This window comes from Lygodium microphyllum, chromosome 17 (genome assembly GCF_053477565.2).
Source record: "Lygodium microphyllum isolate KBCC chromosome 17, Lygodium_microphyllum_v1.1.10, whole genome shotgun sequence".
Lineage (NCBI taxonomy): Eukaryota > Viridiplantae > Streptophyta > Polypodiopsida > Schizaeales > Lygodiaceae > Lygodium > Lygodium microphyllum.
In genome coordinates, this window is record NC_141151.1 from 48,028,722 (window position 1) to 48,048,808 (window position 20,087).

General features: G+C 40.0%; 1 protein-coding gene across 10 annotated transcripts in view; it reads right to left on the reverse strand.

The window, feature by feature from the left end:
• LOC148021858 (soluble inorganic pyrophosphatase 1-like) overlaps positions 1 to 12,604 on the reverse strand; it is a 33,672-nt gene extending 21,068 nt beyond the window's left edge. The window contains exons 1-4 of one of the 10 annotated variants that reach the window (XM_087697373.1): positions 12,400 to 12,604; positions 9,952 to 10,235; positions 9,844 to 9,872; positions 775 to 864 (exon numbers count right to left, since the gene is read on the reverse strand). In XM_087697373.1, coding sequence (XP_087553499.1) covers positions 775 to 864; positions 9,844 to 9,872; positions 9,952 to 10,189 — 357 coding nt within the window. In that variant the 5' untranslated portion in view covers positions 10,190 to 10,235; positions 12,400 to 12,604. The other 9 variants (XM_087697380.1, XM_087697382.1, XM_087697374.1 and 6 more) reach the window with 9 other exon arrangements.
• Between the last annotated feature and the right edge of the window lie 7,483 nt (positions 12,605 to 20,087).

The window sequence follows — 20,087 nt, forward strand, 5'->3', positions numbered from 1 at the left end:
CATTGTCCCTCTTTTGAGATCACACATATAGATTGTAGCTACTATTTTATGGATGTTTACATGGTTACTTCTCTATAGTCGTCTTATTTGGTATATTCCCCTTCAATTTCAAGGTCACATATATATTACCACGTATGAAATTTAACAAAGGGCTGAACTGTAGTTATTTTATACTTTCATACTCCTATGCTTATGCCGTGTGATTGGCATAAGAAAAAATAATGGCCAATTCGTACTATACACTTTTGCTCATCAAAACCTTTGATTCCAATGCAATTCTACTCAAAGATCCAATGATGGTCCAGCAGCCAAAACTGTTCAAGAATCTTCTACAGTTCCAAAATTGTCAAAAAGTGGGTGCAACAATGGAAGCGTGAGAATCTACTGTAATAGGCTGCACACAAAAGAGAGAGGAGAAAGACTACAAGAGAATATGAAAAATGCAAAAGAACTCGAAAGAAGAATGCAGGAGAAATGGAATCCATAGCCAAGACAGACAAAACAGATACAACTATGAGTCACCAATTGAGTAGGCGCTAGCACTAGCCCCATCTCTCCAATGAGACCTACAAGTGTGGGAGTATGCACTGAATAACTAGAGGAGGGAGTAATAGCCAATAAATACACCAAATAAGGTTGACCAACTACTTAGGCCAACAATAAAGTTGATTGATATCATAAATGCAGTCAGCCAGTCACACAATCAACAAGCACCTCACAAAACTTGCAACCTCATGACAATGTGCCCAACCCGCAAATAGAATACAGACTCACATGAACTGATTCATCTACTGACAAAAACCTGAGGCAAACACTTCCACAATGGCCCATTGATTCTATCAAGGGGGGTAAAACACATTGCACCTGTAACACGGCAGCACTTTAATGAAACAACACCAAAAGAAAGGCCATTTTAGGCATCAAAATGAGATAAATTATAATACCTTGTCAAAAAGGCTTCCTCATAGGTACACGATCTACGAAAAGTTTAGGGCATTAAAATAGCTCTAGACAATTGTTTTCATTTTCAAAACATCGGATCCAATATTTGAATAACTTGTATCAATTTATAAATTTAGTCTACTTCATAGCATTACATGAGCAAATTTTGATACTTAAAGGCCATTCTTCATCCCGATTCTTTAGTCAACTAGTCAAACAATTAGTTCAATCATCCATTATTCTTGGCTTGTACTCAATCAAATTCAATGGATGAGGCAATAGCCCTTTATCCAATTCCAATGTTCTTTCCTTCCTAGGCCCTTATGTTTTAACATTCCAATATGTGTTCCATCAAGTCCCTTTTGGTTTTCTAATTCATGACACCTACCACTTAGACAAGTGTTCACATTGCTACCAAACAAGTAAGCACTAAGTCTTGACTCTAGCACAAGGACTCCTCTCCAACACTTCTCCATTTTTTACCCAAACCAAAAATGCTTCCACAAGAGAGAACAATTGACCTCTATCATTTGGTGGGTTAGAGGAGGGAAAAAGAATTGGGGGGATGTAAGGTCTTTGTGGCTATACCATGGTGTTGCTGCTAGAAACACCTATATAGGGAGCAATAGTGCCTCTCAACCCTACTCGGTTTCCACTCTATGTTGTCGAGCCGCTACGCGCACACCGTATAAAAAAATCTAGAGTGTGGCTTTCTTTTAAATTTAGAGAGCCAATGCCATTTTAGACATTAGTGTTAGTGTCCATGGTTCAAAAATAATAGATTTTAGTCAATTTTTAATATTCTAAATATTATCTCTTGTAAAAAAATCTACAAAACTATAGACAACTTCTAGCTTAGGATGACTTGTAAAACAAAGCATGTAGCTTTCAGCTAATTTGAGAGGATTTTATGTAAAAAGGAGAGATTAACAAAATCGCGCAACGCACGATCGCTGTTTTCAGGCAATGAACAGCACTCCGAAAGTGGGAGATGAAGAAAGAGTGATCTGGCAAGATTCTGGTCAGGTGTCGTGGTATTTAACCCCCCTTTAGGAGCCATTGGAAGAATCAAATTGGCGATCTGAGCAGCATAGAGAAAGGTATTATTTTGTACACGTTTTTGTCTATTAGAGTTATATTTTCTCATAATGCTGAAAGAAACTGACAGGCTTCATCTTTATTAGTATTCTTCTATATTTTCTATTTCTTTTTTTGAAGTATTCTTCTACATCTTCAATCTCTTCAAACCCCTTCTCTTCCGTCTACTCCTCTCCTTGAATCTACCTTCACCCTGTTGTCACTTATCTTCAAGAACTTGGCTTGAAACCTTCAACCCTTCTCTTATCTCTACCATCTCTAGAGTCTAAGCTCTTAAACCCCCGTACATTCTTCTCTTGCCAAACCCCTGTGGTGACTTTCAACCCTACGCGCTGCGACAATGCGTGATTCTCTATACCCAACGGTAAACCCTCACATGTGCAGTGTCATGAGGGTGTAGTCCTGGGATGTGCCTATGTTGTACCATTTCTTTTATTGAATAATACAAGAGTGTACCTTACTCTCATATATCGTGATATCTTTGCGTGCCATGTTGAGTGAGTGATTAAGTGCAAGTGCCTTACACTTGATATTAGGGCAACTCTTGCTCGGAGTTAAAAAGTGCTTACAGAAGCACGAGAGAAGATCCAACCCAATATTGTGTAGTGACACGCCACATTGTAACACCCCACGTCGTGTCACCCCACATTGCATTGCCCCCCGTCACATCGCCCTTCCACGCGACGACCCTAACACAAGTTAACATCTAAAGACATGGCAAGGTTTCCCATGACACAACCACCACCCAAAGACAAAATGCGGCTTCCGCATGGCAACGCCACCAAAGCCGGGGCATTGCCCCCTACAACAACATGGAGGACAATGGAGAAAGAGCACCCGTCCCAATGGTTGAAGAGAGGAAGAAGAGCCGAGGTCAAGAATGGAGAGAAGCTTGGAAAGAAAAAGTAGTCGAATTAGAGAGGCAGTTGGAGGGCATGTCAAGCTTGTTAAACTTGATTTGGAAGAATATACAAATGAAATAGAAAGAGGAAGAAAATAGAAGAAAGTTTAAAGAGGAGGGAGGGTACAAGGAGTGGATGATACAACAATAGGAGAAAGAGGAGAGACAAACTACAAGAGGAGGTAGATAGATTGGCAAATAGATTAGCTAGGGAGGAAACATCTAGGAGATCTCAAGATACGAAGAAGAAATTTTAAGTAGGAAACAAAAAGAAAGCTCAAAGGACGATTATGGCAAGTTCAAGATGCCTCAAACCACCAAGTACAAGGGAGAGAGAGATGGACTAATTTTAAATAAATGGATTGTGGAGATAGATAGACACTTGAAGTATGCTAGAATCACTGAAGATAGGAAAGGAGAAGTGACAACCATCTATCTAGAGGAGGATGCTCCTAGCTAGTATCTATTGGAGCAAGAGCAAGGACGCATTGTTTTCTCATGGGAGAAACTACATGAGGAACTCAAAGATTACTTCATCCCGAAGATGGAAAAATTCAAAGTTAGAGATGCGAAGAGAAAAGTCAGACAAGCACAAGGGAAGATGAAGGAATATGTTAGCAAGTACAGATAATTGATGTTGCAACTCCCAAACATAGACATAGATACAAATTTGCACAGATTCCTATTCAACATGCAAGAGTGAGCCAGGAGAGATGTAGATAGACAAAAACCACAAGTCTAGCAGAAACCATGAGGATGACTAAAAGATTAGTAGACTTAGAAGCAATGAGGGCAGTCAAGGGAGTCGAGCTAGATTCAATACTAACCTCACCACCAACTCTTGGACCGCAAGACCCCACCCCCAAGAGGCCCCATCTCGGAGATTCAGAGCCAAATTTAAATAGTAACCCTAGCCACTTCGTAGTCTGCCTTGGTACCAAGGGAAGCATTTGGAAGGTCGGGAAACAACCACTACAGACCAACTCCTAGCACATCTTACGGGTCTGCAGAATCAAACGCATCACGGTGGAGACACCAAGCCTCAACCACAAGGGTTAGATATTTCAAGTGTGGGGGACTACATTACCAAAACAGATGCCCCATGGAAAACACAACTTCAACAAATGGATTCAAAATAACAATCACAAGCACTTATGAAAGAGAAAGCCACAAGCCTTGCGCACTTAGAAAATCTCCAATGGAAGTGAAGAGAGCTTCGATCACCCAAGAGTGGGAACAATCAGTGCACGTCCCCAATGTATGGTAGCTCAAGTAGTAGCAATACATCATCTATACCTCAAGGGAAGAGTTAGTGAAAGAGATCAAGCAATCATAGTAGATACTGGAGCCACTCACAATTTCATCACACTAGAATATGCAACAAAACATGGGCTAAAATTGTCTAAGGCACCAAAAGGATTAATAGTGACTTTTCTGCAGGGAGCAAAAGCAAGTAATTGCAGTACAAGTGAAAGCTAGGAAATGGAAGGCCATGCTCAATTTTCTAGTAATACCTATGGATGACTTTGAAGTCATTTTGGGTCTGGAGTTCTATAACAAGTATGTAATCACAATGTTTAGCAAAGGGGTTAATGAGACATTGTTGGATATGCAAGGAGAGGGCGTAAGTGCCGTGTGAAAGGATGCAACTCCCAAGCAGAACGCCAATCAAAGTGCAAATGAAGGAGACCAAGCCTAGAGTCTCTTGCCATGCTGCAAAGTTAGAACCTGGCAAATCAGGAGCTCCAGTTCAAGCAACACCACAACAAGTCACAAATATTAGACCTCGTATCATGACCTACAATGCCAAACAAATGGAGAAATCAATGAAGTAGAGAGATATGGTGTACTTATACATGATCAGACCTGTGAAGCACGAGACTGCCAAGGATCCTAAATGACAAGTTGGCAATAAAGAAGTGGAAGAGATACTTAAGGAGTATGCAAATGTCATGCTGGTGAACTACCCAAAGGCTTAACCCCCAAAAGAGATGTAGACCAAAAGATTGGGTTAATCCAAAGGACAATTCCATCAGCTAGAGCCCCATACCAAATGAGTTACACCAAACTAATGGAGTTGAAAAAGCAATTGCATAAATTGAAAGAGCAAGGCTTTATCCGACCGAGCAAGTCCCCATTTGGTGCCCCAATGTTGTTTTTCAAGAAAAAGCATGGGGGACTCAAATTGTGTGTAGACTATAGGGCCCTTAACAAGATCACCACCAAGAACAAATATCCCATACCCTAAGTTGAGGACTTATTAAATCCACTCCATGGAACACAATACTTTAGCCGCATAGATCTTAGGTCAGGCTACCACCAAATCCATATAGCCGAAGAAGATATCCCAAAAACAACTTATTGCACTAGATACAAAAGCTTCAAGTGGCTAGTTCTAGGCTTTGCACTGAGTAATAGAGCAAGCACATTTTGTGGCTTAATGGATGGAGTATTTCGGCCAAGATAAATGTGGTCATCATTATCTACATAGATTATCTCTTAGTTTGTAGCAAAACTTTAGAGGAACACAAGGAGAGTTTAAGATTAGTCCTTGAGAAGCTGAGGCAACACAAATTGTATACAAAACCCGAAAAATGTGAGCTCTTTGTGAAGGAGCTAGAATTCCTAAGGTTCATCATAGGAGAGGAAGGCATCAAAGTAGTCCCCCAAGAAAGTCCAAGCAGTGAAGAAGTGGCTAGTCCCAAAAACTATCAGAGAAGTTCGAGAATTTCTATGGTTCACTCTATTTTGTAGAAGATTTATAAAGGATTACACCATGGTCACAACCTCACTATCCCACCTTACCAGAGGAGAAGAAAATTTCACATGGAGAATCCACCTTTCATTTAATGAAAGAGTATATGAGTCAAACCCCTCTATTCAAAGTGCCAGACTTCACCAAGCCCTTCGAAATCTCCACAAACACATTGGATTATGACATTGGAGGAGCATTAATGCAAGATGGATATCCCGTACCTTATGAATCCAAGAAGTTCACAAATACAAAAACTAGGTGGAGTACACAAGAAGGAGATGCTAGCAATAATCCATTGTCTTAAAAAGTGAAAGCACTATGTAAAAACAAGCACATAGTTCAGTTCACAAACAATATCTCACTCAAATAGGTCTAGTTCTAGCCCAAGTTGTTTGCCAAACAAGTCAAATGATTAGATTTTCTAGCAAAATTCGACATGAAAATCAAACAAAGCCACGATCTACAAACAAGATTGCAAATGCACTAAGTCACAAGGCCGATTTAAAAGCAATGAGTGTAGCCAATAACAACTTCCTAGAGTTAGTGAAGGAGGCCTTAGAACATGACCAAGAAATACACAAAATAATAGAAAAAGCATGAGCTAAGAAGACGTCACATGGCATATATGCACTAGAAGAGGAAATCATGTTTGTAGGCAAGAGATTGTGCATTCCCAATAATGTGGAGTTAAAGAAAATCATACTACAATATGTGCAAAATGAGAAGCTAGGGAAACACAAGGGCCAAAGCAAGACACTCGAGGCTCTAAGGAAACAATTCTTTTGGCCAAATATGAAGGAGGAGGTCATAGACTATGTCAAGACTTGTCCCACTTGCCAACTAATAAAAGCCCTACACACCAAGCCAATTGGCTTACTTCAACCATTGTCAATGCACCCATAGAATGTCGTTAGCATGGATTTTATTGTGGAACTCCCAAAATCTCGTAGCTATATCATCATCTTTGTAGTGGTGGACTATTTTTTTTAGCACACACTTCATTCTGACTAAGCTACCATAGAATGCCAGGGAGGTAGCCCACCTCTTCTTTCCTCATGTCTTCAAGTTAAATGGGCTACCATTAGCCATTGTATCAAATTGAGATGATCACTTCATGAGTGATATGTGGAAGAAACTCTTCAAGACTCTGGAGACATAGCTTCGATTCTCATCATTCTTCCACCCTGAGACAGATGGGCAAACGAAAAGAGTAAACCAAGGCATTGAAGACTATCTTAGAAGCTATACCCAGGTGGACCAAAGGGATTGGACCTTATACCTTGATGTGCTCGAGCTTCACTACAACAACTCAATCCATTCAACAATAGATTACAACCCCTTTGAGTTAGCCACAGGGAAAGAAGTCATCACACCCTTGGCCTTAGCCTCAAAAGCTACCAAAGCAAAAAGTCGAAACGTAGAAGACTTCTTCAAAAAGGAAGAGAGAAATGCAACAGCCAAGCAAAGTTTAGAAAAGAGTAAAATCACCATGACCAAATAAGCCAACAAGAAACCCAAGGCAGTACTATTCACCAAAGGCAACATGGTTCTCGTCAGCTCCAAGCATATGTCCCTGCCAAAAGAATATAAGCCCCAAGTTCAACCATCGATACAATGGATCTTACCACATCACCCAAGTTCTGAATGAAATCACCTACAAGTTAAACCTGCCAGAAAGCATCTACATCCACAATGCATTCCATACCCGCCTTCAATGCATGTTCTGCCCCAACACCCAATGGGGATGATACGTTCTACTATTTCATTCCAATGGCCCCTTCAAAGTAAAAGCAATCCTTTAGTGCCAAGAGCACAAGGGTTACCCCAAGTAACTCGCCAAGTGGAAAGGGCACCCTCTCAAGGAAGCCACTTGGATTTCGGAAGCAAAGACCCACGAACACAGTAAAGAGACCTTCGCTACTTGGTTTAAGGAGAATACCAACAATATTTCCAATGTACCTTGAGTCATACCTTAGATTACTGTAGGACTCGCAAGCCTCCACTCCTCAAATGTAACTAAGTTGAGGGTGGACTAGAATGAAAAAGAATGAACATTGAGTCTAGATGGGTAGACCCTGGCTAGCTTGATAGGAAAAACTATGTTAAGACCCCCAAGTAATAGTGTGACAAACACTAACCAACTTGATAGAAAAGGCTACATTAAGACCCCACTAATGAGTCAAGTTCTAGACTCATAGACACTAACCAACCTCATAGAATGAGTTGTGTTAAGACCCCGAAACCTGGTTCAAGGAGAATACAAACGATACTTCCAATGTACCTTCAGTCGCACCTTAGATTTACTAAAGGACTTGCAAGCCTCCACTCCTCAAATATAACTAAGTTGAGGAAGGACTAGAATGAAAAAGAATGAACATTGAGTCTAGATGGGTAGACCCTGGCTAGCTTGATAGGAAAAACTATGTTAAGGCCCCCAAATCATAGCGTGACAGACACTGACCAACCTGATAGAAAAGTCTACATTAAGACCCTGCTAATGTGTCAAGTCCTAGACTCATAAACACTAGCCAACATGATAGAATGAGCTGTGTTAAGACCCCAGAATAAGTCAACAAGCACTACCCTTAGATTGTTGAGGACAACAATCCATTGTGTGGGGATGAGTGTAAGGGCTTTGTAGCTATACCATGGCGTGGGGATGAGTGTAAGGGCTTTGTAGCTACATTTTGATGTTCACCAAAAATCTAGGTTAGCTTTGCCGTTGGAGATATCATCATTGCTTAGTTAAAGCTAATAGGGTATATGAATTCCAAAGCATGTTAGGTGCTTGAAATTGCAGGGATCTGCATTTCATAATGTAATTAAATCTCATCAACAAAATTATGCAGCCAGAAGAATAGAAAATGTCATCATGTACTACCACAACATGTGTGATAGATCAGTAGACTACTCATGTTCATCCCAAAAGTTGTGCCTCTGAGGCAATGAAACCAATGAAAAGCTTGTAGTCTTGATTGGATCTTTCTAAACAAAAAGGTTGTGTTCCTCTATAACAGGTGTCCTATACAAAACTTTCCTTGGCACTAGGTTATGCAAAATAACTGAATAGAAGCATAGGATATCAGTATTCACAACGAATGTCGACAAAGTCAAATCATGGTAGCAAAAGTGAGCTGTCTTCTGAGGGCCACTGAAGTGGAAGTTTCAATTGAGATACTGAAAGTTTGCTCATTTGATAATAAACATGTTAGTCTGAACATTGTTTCCAGACATTGAGCAAAGCTTCAGACTGGCTTCCAACAATCAATTAGGCACATGTGTCTATGAAATCTAAGAATATCTACCAGTCAGTAAATTACTTATGGCAAAACTACAGTTCAAGGTGATTATGGAAGCTAGACATCCAAGAACTGGTTCTGGCATAGCAGTGCACACTGATTAACGACAGCAGGGAGCATTCAACAACAATGGATGGCCCAGCATCGACTCAAGATATTAGGCATGATTTAGGCAACTCTGCAAACATGTTGATCTTATAGACTAATAAGGTTTCCTAAGTAAACTCTCAAGCAACTTCCAAAGTTGCATGGTTGAGACAGGATATCAAAAATGGTACAACACACTTATGTACTGTTTAAGACTTGACCAGAGAAATAATCAATTTTGCTATGCCAGAATCATTTCAAATAATAAGCAAATACTGGGTCACGAATCATTGGAGAGTTGATTTTGGAGGGTACAGAACCTGCAGCAGGCATTGTTGTCTCTCTGCAAGCTAGAATGGGGGCTTAAAAAAGTGAAGACAGGCAGGCTCTTAAAGTGATATGTGCAAAAACGAACCACAAAGTGCTTGCACAGCTCTCATCACATCTAAGCATAGGTTTGGATTTTCACTACACCAACAAATTCAATGTTCTGCTAACATAGATCTCTTTCTAATGGCAGTTTGTGGAAAAACATCTACCAGCTCATGTGTCGTACATAGATTGCTCTACATGTTAATTGCAAAACGTCATGGTAAGCATTCCAACTTAAAACACAAACGCTTAGAACAGCACTAAAGCAACTATTATGTTCTATGTTCCTTTCCAAAAAAAATTGTTAGAACGAGTCCATACTGTCTAAAGACATCAACAAAGGCATTTGCAGACTTCGAAAACAAAGTCACAGCCAGTGCAACACTTACACAATTGAAGACGGATGGAGCTCCAGGTCCTGCATGTTCAGAATGACAGGTGTAAGAAGATATAGACAGAAACTGTCAACGCTATGACATTTTAAACTTCGAGCTTACCAATCTCTAAATCATGCCAGGGGTGTGCTGCAAAGGAGCGTCTTGTTAGAGAGGAAAGGATGCGCTCATTCAAAGGAGGATGGGGGACCCGTGAATTCCCCTTCTCAGGTACAATAGACTTAGAAACCCCATTGACATCAATTACGGCAACCACATCGTTCACCTTCTCAGGTACAATAGACTTAGAAACCCCATTGGCATCAATTACAGCAACCACATCACCGTTTTCAGAACTCATGGCTACTTTAGTTCTCTTTCAACAGAAGAACCTAACTCGAAAATACCTGAAAATGGAAGAAACCAAACAATCAGTCAGTTCAGCATTACGCAGCAGTGTGAAAATGCACAAATATCAAATGATGGATAAGGAGAACGATGTCGAAGGACAAATGAATCAAAAAGGTAAGATCCGCATCATTGTGAGGCAAGAAACTTCACGCGTAGTTTCTGATCTGGCATGCTCACTAACAACCAATAAACTGAATGACTTTCAACGACTGATGACCGCTCAACATGAAGTCTTACCTTGGGCAGTAGATTAACCTAAAAACGCAACAGAATCTGATCCTGAATGACGTTGAGAAGAACAGATCTCTTGCAAACTTACGGAAAATCTGAAGAAACCGTATATGTTCTGGCGTCTAGTAGTCGGTGGAACTGATGGTCGGGCACTGCCGTTGGAAACTTGGAGTTTTAGCCCTACCCATTCAGCTTCCCCTAAACGTTTGGCGGGGAAAGGAAGGCCACCAAAAAATGCGCGTAACGTGAAATTTTTTACTTATCAGTGCTTTTTCGTTACACGCATTATTCGTATAACTGCATGTATTAGATACCGTAAGATCTACAACCTAAAACAGACCGCATTCTCACGCAAAATGCGAATCCAAAATCCCGTATGAATGCTCCTTGCCCCTTAAGTTGATCGCGTGCTTAGAACGCTCACAATCTCAAGACGGTCGTAAGAAACGCAGTCATTCCTTGCTAACAAATCCCAACAAACAAGAATGTAGAAGGCGTTTAGGAACATGGAGATGGCACTCAGAACACTACAGCAGTGGCGGATAGACCAACCTGCACACACAGTTGGATGCCTTGAATGCAGAACGCAGATCTGCCGGGACCTCAATCTAACAGCGCACATTGCGAACTTAATGTAAAGAGCACCCTTCCGATAGCAGCCAATGGCGTATAAGAAAAGAAAAGAAATTCAATTTGCCAGCCTTTCAAACGGTTTCGTGGGAAAGAACCACTCAGCTACCATGCGTAAGAAGGGGTAACACAAAAGGTGGAAAGAAAGCTAACTTGATAGCACAATGCTAACCAGATGTGCACACGTTCAACAGCACGAGCCCGACCAGGCAGTCCATCTGGTCTTTTGGAAGTTTCAGTTTGAACAAAGCTCTTTCGATCTTTTTTTAGTGACAGGAACCAAGAGTAGTTGGCTTCGCGGGTGGTGGAAGAGTCAGGATATTGGGCATAGTAAACAACTCGAAAAGAAGCTGAAAAAAATAATGCGTATGGAACACGCGAGTTCTGAAAACCAAAGGCAGGCAGGGAGACGGCATACCTGTTGAAATCTATTTGCAGCTCGTACAGCAGAGAGAGAGAGACACACACACACACAGACACTCGAGAATATAGAATGAGTCAGATCTGCCTGCAATCAGTCGGCAGTAGCAGGACTTTTATATACATAAGATGAAAGATGCCTACATCAGAGGACAAACGACTTGGAGAGGAAAGACGAAAAGGAAAGAAAAGAGTAATAAAGCTCAAAATTTCCTTCCACCGTTCACGCAGAAAAGAGAAATAAAGCTCAAATTTTCCTTTCACCGTTCACGCAGAGAAAGAACGAAAGCCGATGCGCTGTGTCCCCTGGAAGTTTTGGAGTTCTTCGTCTACCGTGTACATTCTTTGCAGCTTGCATTTTGCTTTCCAGCTGGCATTTTGTAGCTATGGCGGGCCTTCTCAAACAATTTTTTTTTCAAAATTGCAAAAGGTATTGCTCGAATCGATGTGCGAATAGAAAAGAATATGCCAGGAAATTCTCACGCCCGGGCCCGGCCCCCGGGAGTCAAAAAAGGTGCGGGAATGTGGATATCAATTGTGCGGCAATTTCCAGCACAAATCCCCCGTCTCGCAGGGAAGAAGGTAGCAATGGTAGAAAATAGAGACTCGGAGAGGAATGCGCAGACAAACAGTGAGCACTGAGTAGCATTCGCAAAATTCCGACCTCCGTAGTCTTTCGCGGAAAGCACTTACCTACCACGACTGAATCACGAACCAGGAGTCACAAGTCTTACCTGTTCGCCTTCCCTTTAGGCTTTGATTCAACAGAAGAAAGCACTAACTAGACAAACAGCTTGTCATCCGAATGAAAATTGAACTCCCATTCTATGTCTAAACGCGGAGAGCTTTGATGATGAACGGGAGCTTGGAAGACCGAACCTGATGAGCAGAGAAAAACGAACGTCCTCTCAACGGTGTCGCTCTGTCGTCTGTAACCTGGTCGATGTGGTCGAACGTCTACAGACTGAAGTAATGAATGATTGAATGAATTGACATGACGCTGCACCGGGCCATCGCTGATTGAAAGGACCAGCGATCGTCACAGCGATGGTAGTTGAGAGAGAGAGGATATTCTCATTTTGCTCCAACCAAAAAGTGGACGATCCACGCCCGCCAACCGTCCGCCCCGGCCCCTCAGTCCCCCCAAGATGATAGGGTAAGTGGACCAACCTGCAGGCCACCTGTCAACGCTCCCCCCCCCCCCCCCCGCACAAAAGAATCGAGAAAAGCTCACAAAACCTGCATTTTATATGCATTTTACTGGCTGAAATCCTAAAATCAGGTATTTTCTATACTTTAAACACTTTTGAAATATCTTACTATTACGAAGACACTAACTCCACTTCTCATTGTATTTGTTACTTCTCCAACATTCAATATGAGATCATCTATATGCATCAAAGTAAGGTGTCACATTATATATCCTTACCATTGCTTTCCCTACCTAGTACCAACCTAGGAGCAACATCCTTGACAATGCCTTTAGAAAGGCATAGAAAGGAATAGAGTCTTGTATTAATGACCCCATGGACAAGAAAGATGAGTTTGCAATAATGTTTACCATATAATGTTGTGTGAGCATGGACACTTACGATTCCTAGCATGAAGCCAAGGGAGACACATGGTTGGACTACATAAGAACATGACTATGATAATGTGGATACACATGCAAATATACATGGATGAACTTACCTATAATGATAACAAAAACCCATATGACATAAATCACGATCAAAGTATGATTATGGTGACCTATATGCTCAATTAATGTGTTATTGATGATGTGGCTATAATTAAGACATGGGATATGTCAACTATTTTGATGTGTTGACATGGAGGATCAGACCGTGATGAGCATAATGATGTAAGGGTTAATGATCAATTGGCATGGGGAGCTCATGGTATTGATGAGCCAACTGAGGTAGCAAACCTAGACATGTATACAATAGCACTAACAATATCATTTTGCAATCCGAGGCCCAAAGCAACCATGTCATGAGGACAATGTAAGGGATGATGTAGCCATAAAAAAGAGATAAGGCCTCTTAGCTTTAAGAGAAGCTATAGCTTTCCACCTACAACACCAAGTTAAAGAATTTTCATCCCAATTTTTAGCAACGTGCACACCAAAAGAGTGGAGCATGATGCCGAGAGAGAGAGAGAGAGAGAGAGAGAGAGAGAGAGAGAGAGAGAGAGAGAGAGAGAGAGAGAGAGAGATGAGGAGTGAGAGAGAGAGAGAGAGAGAGATGAGGAGTGTGCATCAAGGGGGTTAGTAATTGAGTAGATGGTGTATGGGAGGACCTCCCTATTGAGGAGAGTAGAAGAGTGTTGTTTTACATGTGGGCTAAGGGCCACAAGATGAGGGAGGACTCACAATGGACTTGCAATGGGAGTTTGAGGCACTTGTGTAGTGCATAACTAAAGGATTTATGTGAGATGGCCATGTATCTTGGGAAGAAGCAATGTGGAAGATGTGATAGAGAGGTCATGAGTGGAGTGTGCCACTTGTTGTAGATAAAGGTAAGTGGTTGAAGACCACCCTGAGTATGTGTTGGGGCGAGAGTGTGATTATCTCTATTGTCCTTGGTTGTAACGTAGAGTCACCCACATATATTGGGTCTACCATGCATTGGTCATTTTGTTCTCATGGATGTGATAGATTGTATAAGGACTCGCTCATTTACATGGAGTTTTGTCTTTAGAAAGTAGACGCTCTATTTTTTTTATCTAGGCTTAGAGATGCAATAAAGCTATGTAGTAGCTCAAGTCTATTGTGATCATCTCTTCCATCTTTTTATGTATCTCGAGATGTACTGATTTCTTGTATTTGATCTATTGGTTTGTTATGGATAGTATTTCACGATGTCAAATTTCGAGACCCGACTTATTCACTTGAAGGTATATCATCCAAAGGAGTTGCCCAATCTTGGGTTTTGACCAAAGACTTGTGGCAACTCATATACCCTCCCAATTGATCGGTCTACCACTCATTCGAAGTAGTCAATTTACCTTCATAAGAAGTTCCGAACAACCTCCATATTTAAAATCCCAAATGTAAGTCCTTGTATTGTCCACTTGAAAAAGCATGAAACAAGGCCTTTATCTTAGGATTTTCTCTCAAAATGTGAGTTCACAAAACCATATATAAGAAAGCTAGAAATGCATTTTTATTTTCAAAGTGGGAAGTGTTATAAAGCTTCCTATGCTTCTGTTTGCAAAATAAGTCCAGTGATTTATATATAACAATAGTATGTTGAAATTGCAAAAGTGCACAAGAGAAAGAGGAAAGTGAACATGGAGGGAAGAAGAAGACAAAGAGAGAATGCATGAGAGAGAAGAAACAATGTGACTACAATGGGCGAAGGTACAAGGCTACAATAGTTAGCCCCAACATGCAACTCTATGCATCAATGTGGGCGCTAGACAGTCGTAGGGGGATGAGAGAACAAGAAGGGCTAGCTGGTCATAAAGGATCAATGATGGATAATGGATAATGAAAGTGGGAGGGTAGGCTGCCTATGTATAGGCAAAAAATAGCAAAAACCCTAAATGCGGTCAAACCTTTTAAAAATAGCCAAAAGTGTATAAAAAGAAATGCACTAATGTGCCATCCATCTAAAGTGTCTAAAACACACAAAATGACAGACAAATTCAATGCGCATGAGAGTTATGGTTCTACTTCACAAGGGAAGCATTGGATGGTTACCCTAGCAATAATCTAATGCCCATAGAAAAGTTCCAATTGCAACCATTTCTAAGCCATAACCATCTCAACACTCTCAAGCATCAAAAGATTAAGGTAGTGACCTAATGGGTCATTGCCAAACCACTAGACATGCTTGTTGGAGTTCTTGAGTGAGAGAAGGCCACAACTAGTATAAAACCCACAAATTCAGCCCTAAGCCCTTGCAATTTCCGATTCAATATGATCCATCGGCAATAGGGAACTCAAAAATAGCCCAAATATATTGTATAGCTAGTCCCTAACTAGCTTACTAGTGCCCCGTAGAACCTCCAAGAGTGTCTCTAAGTATGCTAGAAACCAAATGAAACCTCTAAACCAACAAATTTGCGAATGAAATTTTAAATAATATATGTATTCGACCTCTTTAGCAAATGGATCCATAAGTCTCAAATAATGTCCACAATGTCATCATGGTTGGAGTGAGTCAAGCTCTACTAAGAGATTGCTATTGCAAACTAAGTTCCCATGAAAAACCAATGATGAGGAACCTTGCAAACTTAGAGCAAAGCAAGTTTAGGGATCGTTCTTGTTGATACAATACTCCAAAAGCTAGCATTTTCTTACTACTCTCAATTGTTAGTCAATTTGACGAGCTAATTAACAGTTGACTAGCTAGCTTGAGCCAACGCCTACTTTGTGGTCAACCTTGCTTTCAAGCACTTCAAGACAAAATTTAAAATCATAGCACCAAATCAATAAATTTAAATTTATTTTATAATGTGGCACAATTCAATCAATCTTCATGACTAGCTAATCTATGCTAGTAATTTCCATTTGTATGATTCCATGGGCATGTACTTCAAAAATCACCTCAAATTAGCATGAAACTTTAGTTCTATTTTGCAACTTTAAGTCCCAACCAGCCTTGATTAAACTTCTTAAAATACATGCAATTGTAGAGGGTTTCATGTCCTAGACTAGGCAATTCATTGGCTAATTATAGTTGGTTGACTAGCTAGTTTTGCAATCAATTGCTTTTCATGCACATCCCATGATTCCACCAAGTAAAAATTAAAAATATTTAGTTTAAAAATGAAGAATATAGAGCATTTACTAGTTTTCCTCTCAATGCACACACAAGGGTTTTCAATCCACTTACAAAGTCTATTTCAATGCATGCAATAATGGATATTAGGCAAGCAGTAAAGCTCATTTTTTGGTTTTTTCTTTTCTTTTTTGATGATGTGAAATTAAAAAATTTATATACTAATGGTTAAATTACTCCAATAATACACTAATATACTCTCTTCATAACAAATCCATAGATTGGTTGCCTCCCATTCCATCCCCCCTAGACTATGATGCACAAGGTCTTTGCAAGTGCATGCATCCATGTGAGAAAATCCATCTTGTTAGTGTACTATGTAAACTGTTTACAGCTGGGAAGGATGATCGATGGATCAATCATATTTCAAGTCCTAGTTAAATGGAACCAAAAGGTAACTTCCTACTACAATTATGCTAGACATGGTGGATGAATGCATATTGTTTCACACACTCCTAACTTTTTGAGCACTCATAATCTCTTGCCCAAATGTGCTTCCTAGGCAAAACATGTCTCTAACCTCATTTAATCAAAAAAGGTACTCTCCTTTTGAGCTTGGTCGAGAATCCTAAAAAGGAAGACAAATAAGTGAAGAAAAAGCACTACATTATAGTCTAAAAGTTATCGATGAGATCCAAGCTCCACTAGTTTAGGTTGTAGCTCCTCTTCATAAGTTCATGCTTCTCAACCCCATGTCTCTTGAATGCAAGAAATAAATCCCCTTTGCTTGTCCCTTCAATTTGAAGTGAGCTCTCTCTACCAACAAAAAGTAACTAAAGGAAGCAAGGAATATGAACAAGCCTTTCAACGAGTGAGACAATGGTTGTCCTCTTTTCTTGATTGATCCAAGAGGCAACGATGATTGTTTCTCTCTACAAAGAGCTCACAAATAAAGGACAGAGAAGCTGGAAATAGGAAAAGGATAAGCCACTTAAGTTTGCAATCATAGAATGATTTGAATTCAAAATTTCCCACCTTAAATATGGTCGAGCTCTTTTACATTTTGACATCATCCTTCACTTGGCTCTATGCCCGTTCATTCTATCATTTGCAACCTTGCGGTTTTGTCCTGTTGGTGTGTCTCTTAACTAACTTACACAGGTGTAGCACATTTACATGTGCTCATTCATTCTATCATTTGCAACCTTGGGGTTTTGTCCTATTGGTGTGTCTCTTAAGTAACTTACACAATATTTAAAGTACAAGTTGCACACGAGTGAGTCAAATTCTTAAGAATGATTTTATAATAAATATTTAGGTTTCCTAGCTATTGAATTTAAGTCCCCTAATTTGTCTTGAAGTGCCTGACGCTTTTGTGCCATTTTTGGCTTTTTTACATATTGAGAAGCACGCTTTCACTCTCAACTTTGATTACCATTTTGATTTAGTCAATATAATTTTGGTAGTCATATTTTGCTTTTTCTAGTATTTTTTACTTTAGCCTTTTTCATGCCCATTGCCCATCTTTTTCACTTTTGTAATAATTGACCTTATGCTATTGCCTTGCCTTTTGCTATTGTAGTAGCCAACCTTATGAAAAAAGGGTTAACACTTCCATAAAAATGACCATGGCCAAGATGAGATGAGGCCAAGATATCATGCCACTCATGAGATGTTGCGATCATGGTAAGAAGTCTATTGAAGAGGAACCTAAAGCCAAGATGGTAGTGGAACCCAAAGAGGTGGTGGTTGTTCAATGAGACAAAGGCTGAATCAGATTCTTGAGCAAAATTAGTTATTGTTATTACTGCAAATACCACCCCAATTACTATTAAAAGAACTCAATTAATTTAAAGCTAGTGAGACTAATATAATACCTCATAATAAGCTTAAATTGACCTAGAAAACATACATAGCTAAAATAACTAAAGTGTCAATTCCTAAAATTAGCTAGAAAAGCTAGCATATGACATAAGCTTAATAGAATTTACATAAATTCAGATAGGAGAAAGTCCAAATTCAAACTCTTTAATCAAATAGTGGAACCCAAAACTCGTCAGAGGAAAGTCTAGGTAGCCAAAGAAAAGTAGGAAACAATCAAGAGAAAAAAGCAAGGGTAGAAGTGTGCACACCATAATGTATTTCAAAGAAGTAGACTTTTTGAGAATGTTTTGAAATGCTTGTTCTTACCTTTGAACGTTGTAATTAACCCTCAAATCTATGCTTATGACAAATGTGTGAGGAAAATAATTTAATTCGAGTGATCATTAGAATGTGCAAGCCAACACGTCATGTGCATCTTGAGGAATGTTGGCTACTCATCTTGCAATATGAGATACTTGAACCTCGAAGGGGGATGAGGGTGAATGAGAGACCACTTGACTAATTTGTAGGGCAGATGACTTAGTGGTAATTCCCTTGTAACATAGGATAACTCTCAAGGTATATGGGAGCTTAAGTGAGTCTCAAAGCTCATACATCCCTCATACTTGTTGAAGAGGGTGTGCTCATATATGACCTAACCTTGTGGGGGTTCCACCTAGGCAAGATTTTGAACACTCTTGTGGGAGTGAGATTTTGCAAAACATTAAATATTATAGTTAATATTTTGCACATTGGTTGTTATGTGCATAAAGGGTGTGCCAAAAAACCTCGTGTAACAAGATATAAAAATAATATATTTTCATATGTCTATAGTAGTAAGGACTTCTTGAAAAACAAAAATAAATATTGGGTGAGTGCATGAAAAGTGGGTGAGCCCAATCCCAATGATTGACTTTATGTATGGATGCACCTCTTAAGTCATGTAACTTTCCAAATGAAAAGGAATACTAGGGAGCACTGCTAGAACATGACTATCTTTGGTAGGATAGAACCCAAGTTAATGTTATTTTAAGGGAACAATGTAGCAGAGTATTAACCTTGGAGACTGTGGAAGCAACTACCACTCTCTATGAACCAAGTGCAATGTTAACTACTCTCATCTACTAAGTTTGTTGGGGGCTGAATCACTTTGGTCATAGAAGGGGAGAGCTTACTACCATTGGAGAGTTTGTTGATAGACCTTTGCACAGGGTTGGTACACCTCATTGATTTAGTGGTTGTTTGCCTATCTAGAGGACATCCATGCTACATGAGTGGCTACCATCAATTGTAGTGAGGATGTTGTACTGCTCCTTGTGCCTAGAGATAAGAGAGACCCTCAACTAGAGAGATACCCTTAACTCCCTTACCACTAGTGTTTCCTAGCCCTCCTCAACATTCCCTCATCGTCACCTCTTCCTCCTTAGTTTGCTCTACTTAGAGGTGACCCTCTTAAGGCAACCATTCTAAAATGACCCATCCCCCATCATCATTATCTTCCTCCATACCCTTCTTAGTACCACTAAGTATGTCATAATTGTCCTAGCACGTGTGTGTGTGAGTTAGAGTAAGATAGTCATCAATGGGCCAAAATCCTAAGGCTCCAAGTGATATAATGAGTTGGCACGCTGCCAAGAGAAAGAGGCTACCCAATTGTAAAACTGTCTAGTATACTTAAGGGGAAAATTTTTGAATTGAAACCATTATATTGGTTATAGCGTTAATGTGGCTTATCCTTCTCCTTCTTTCATCTTCTCTTTGCTTAAATTGTGAGCTCTTTATTGAGGGAAATGGTCACCATTGCCTTTTGAATCAATCAAGAGGAGAGAGTAGCCATTATTTCACTCATTGGATGGCTCATCCATCTTCCTAGCTTCCTTTTATTACTACGTACAGATAGAGAGAGAGTGAGAGGTAATAAAGAGATCAAATAGAGTGGAAGGGAGAGTGAGAATAAACTTGCTTCAACTTGAA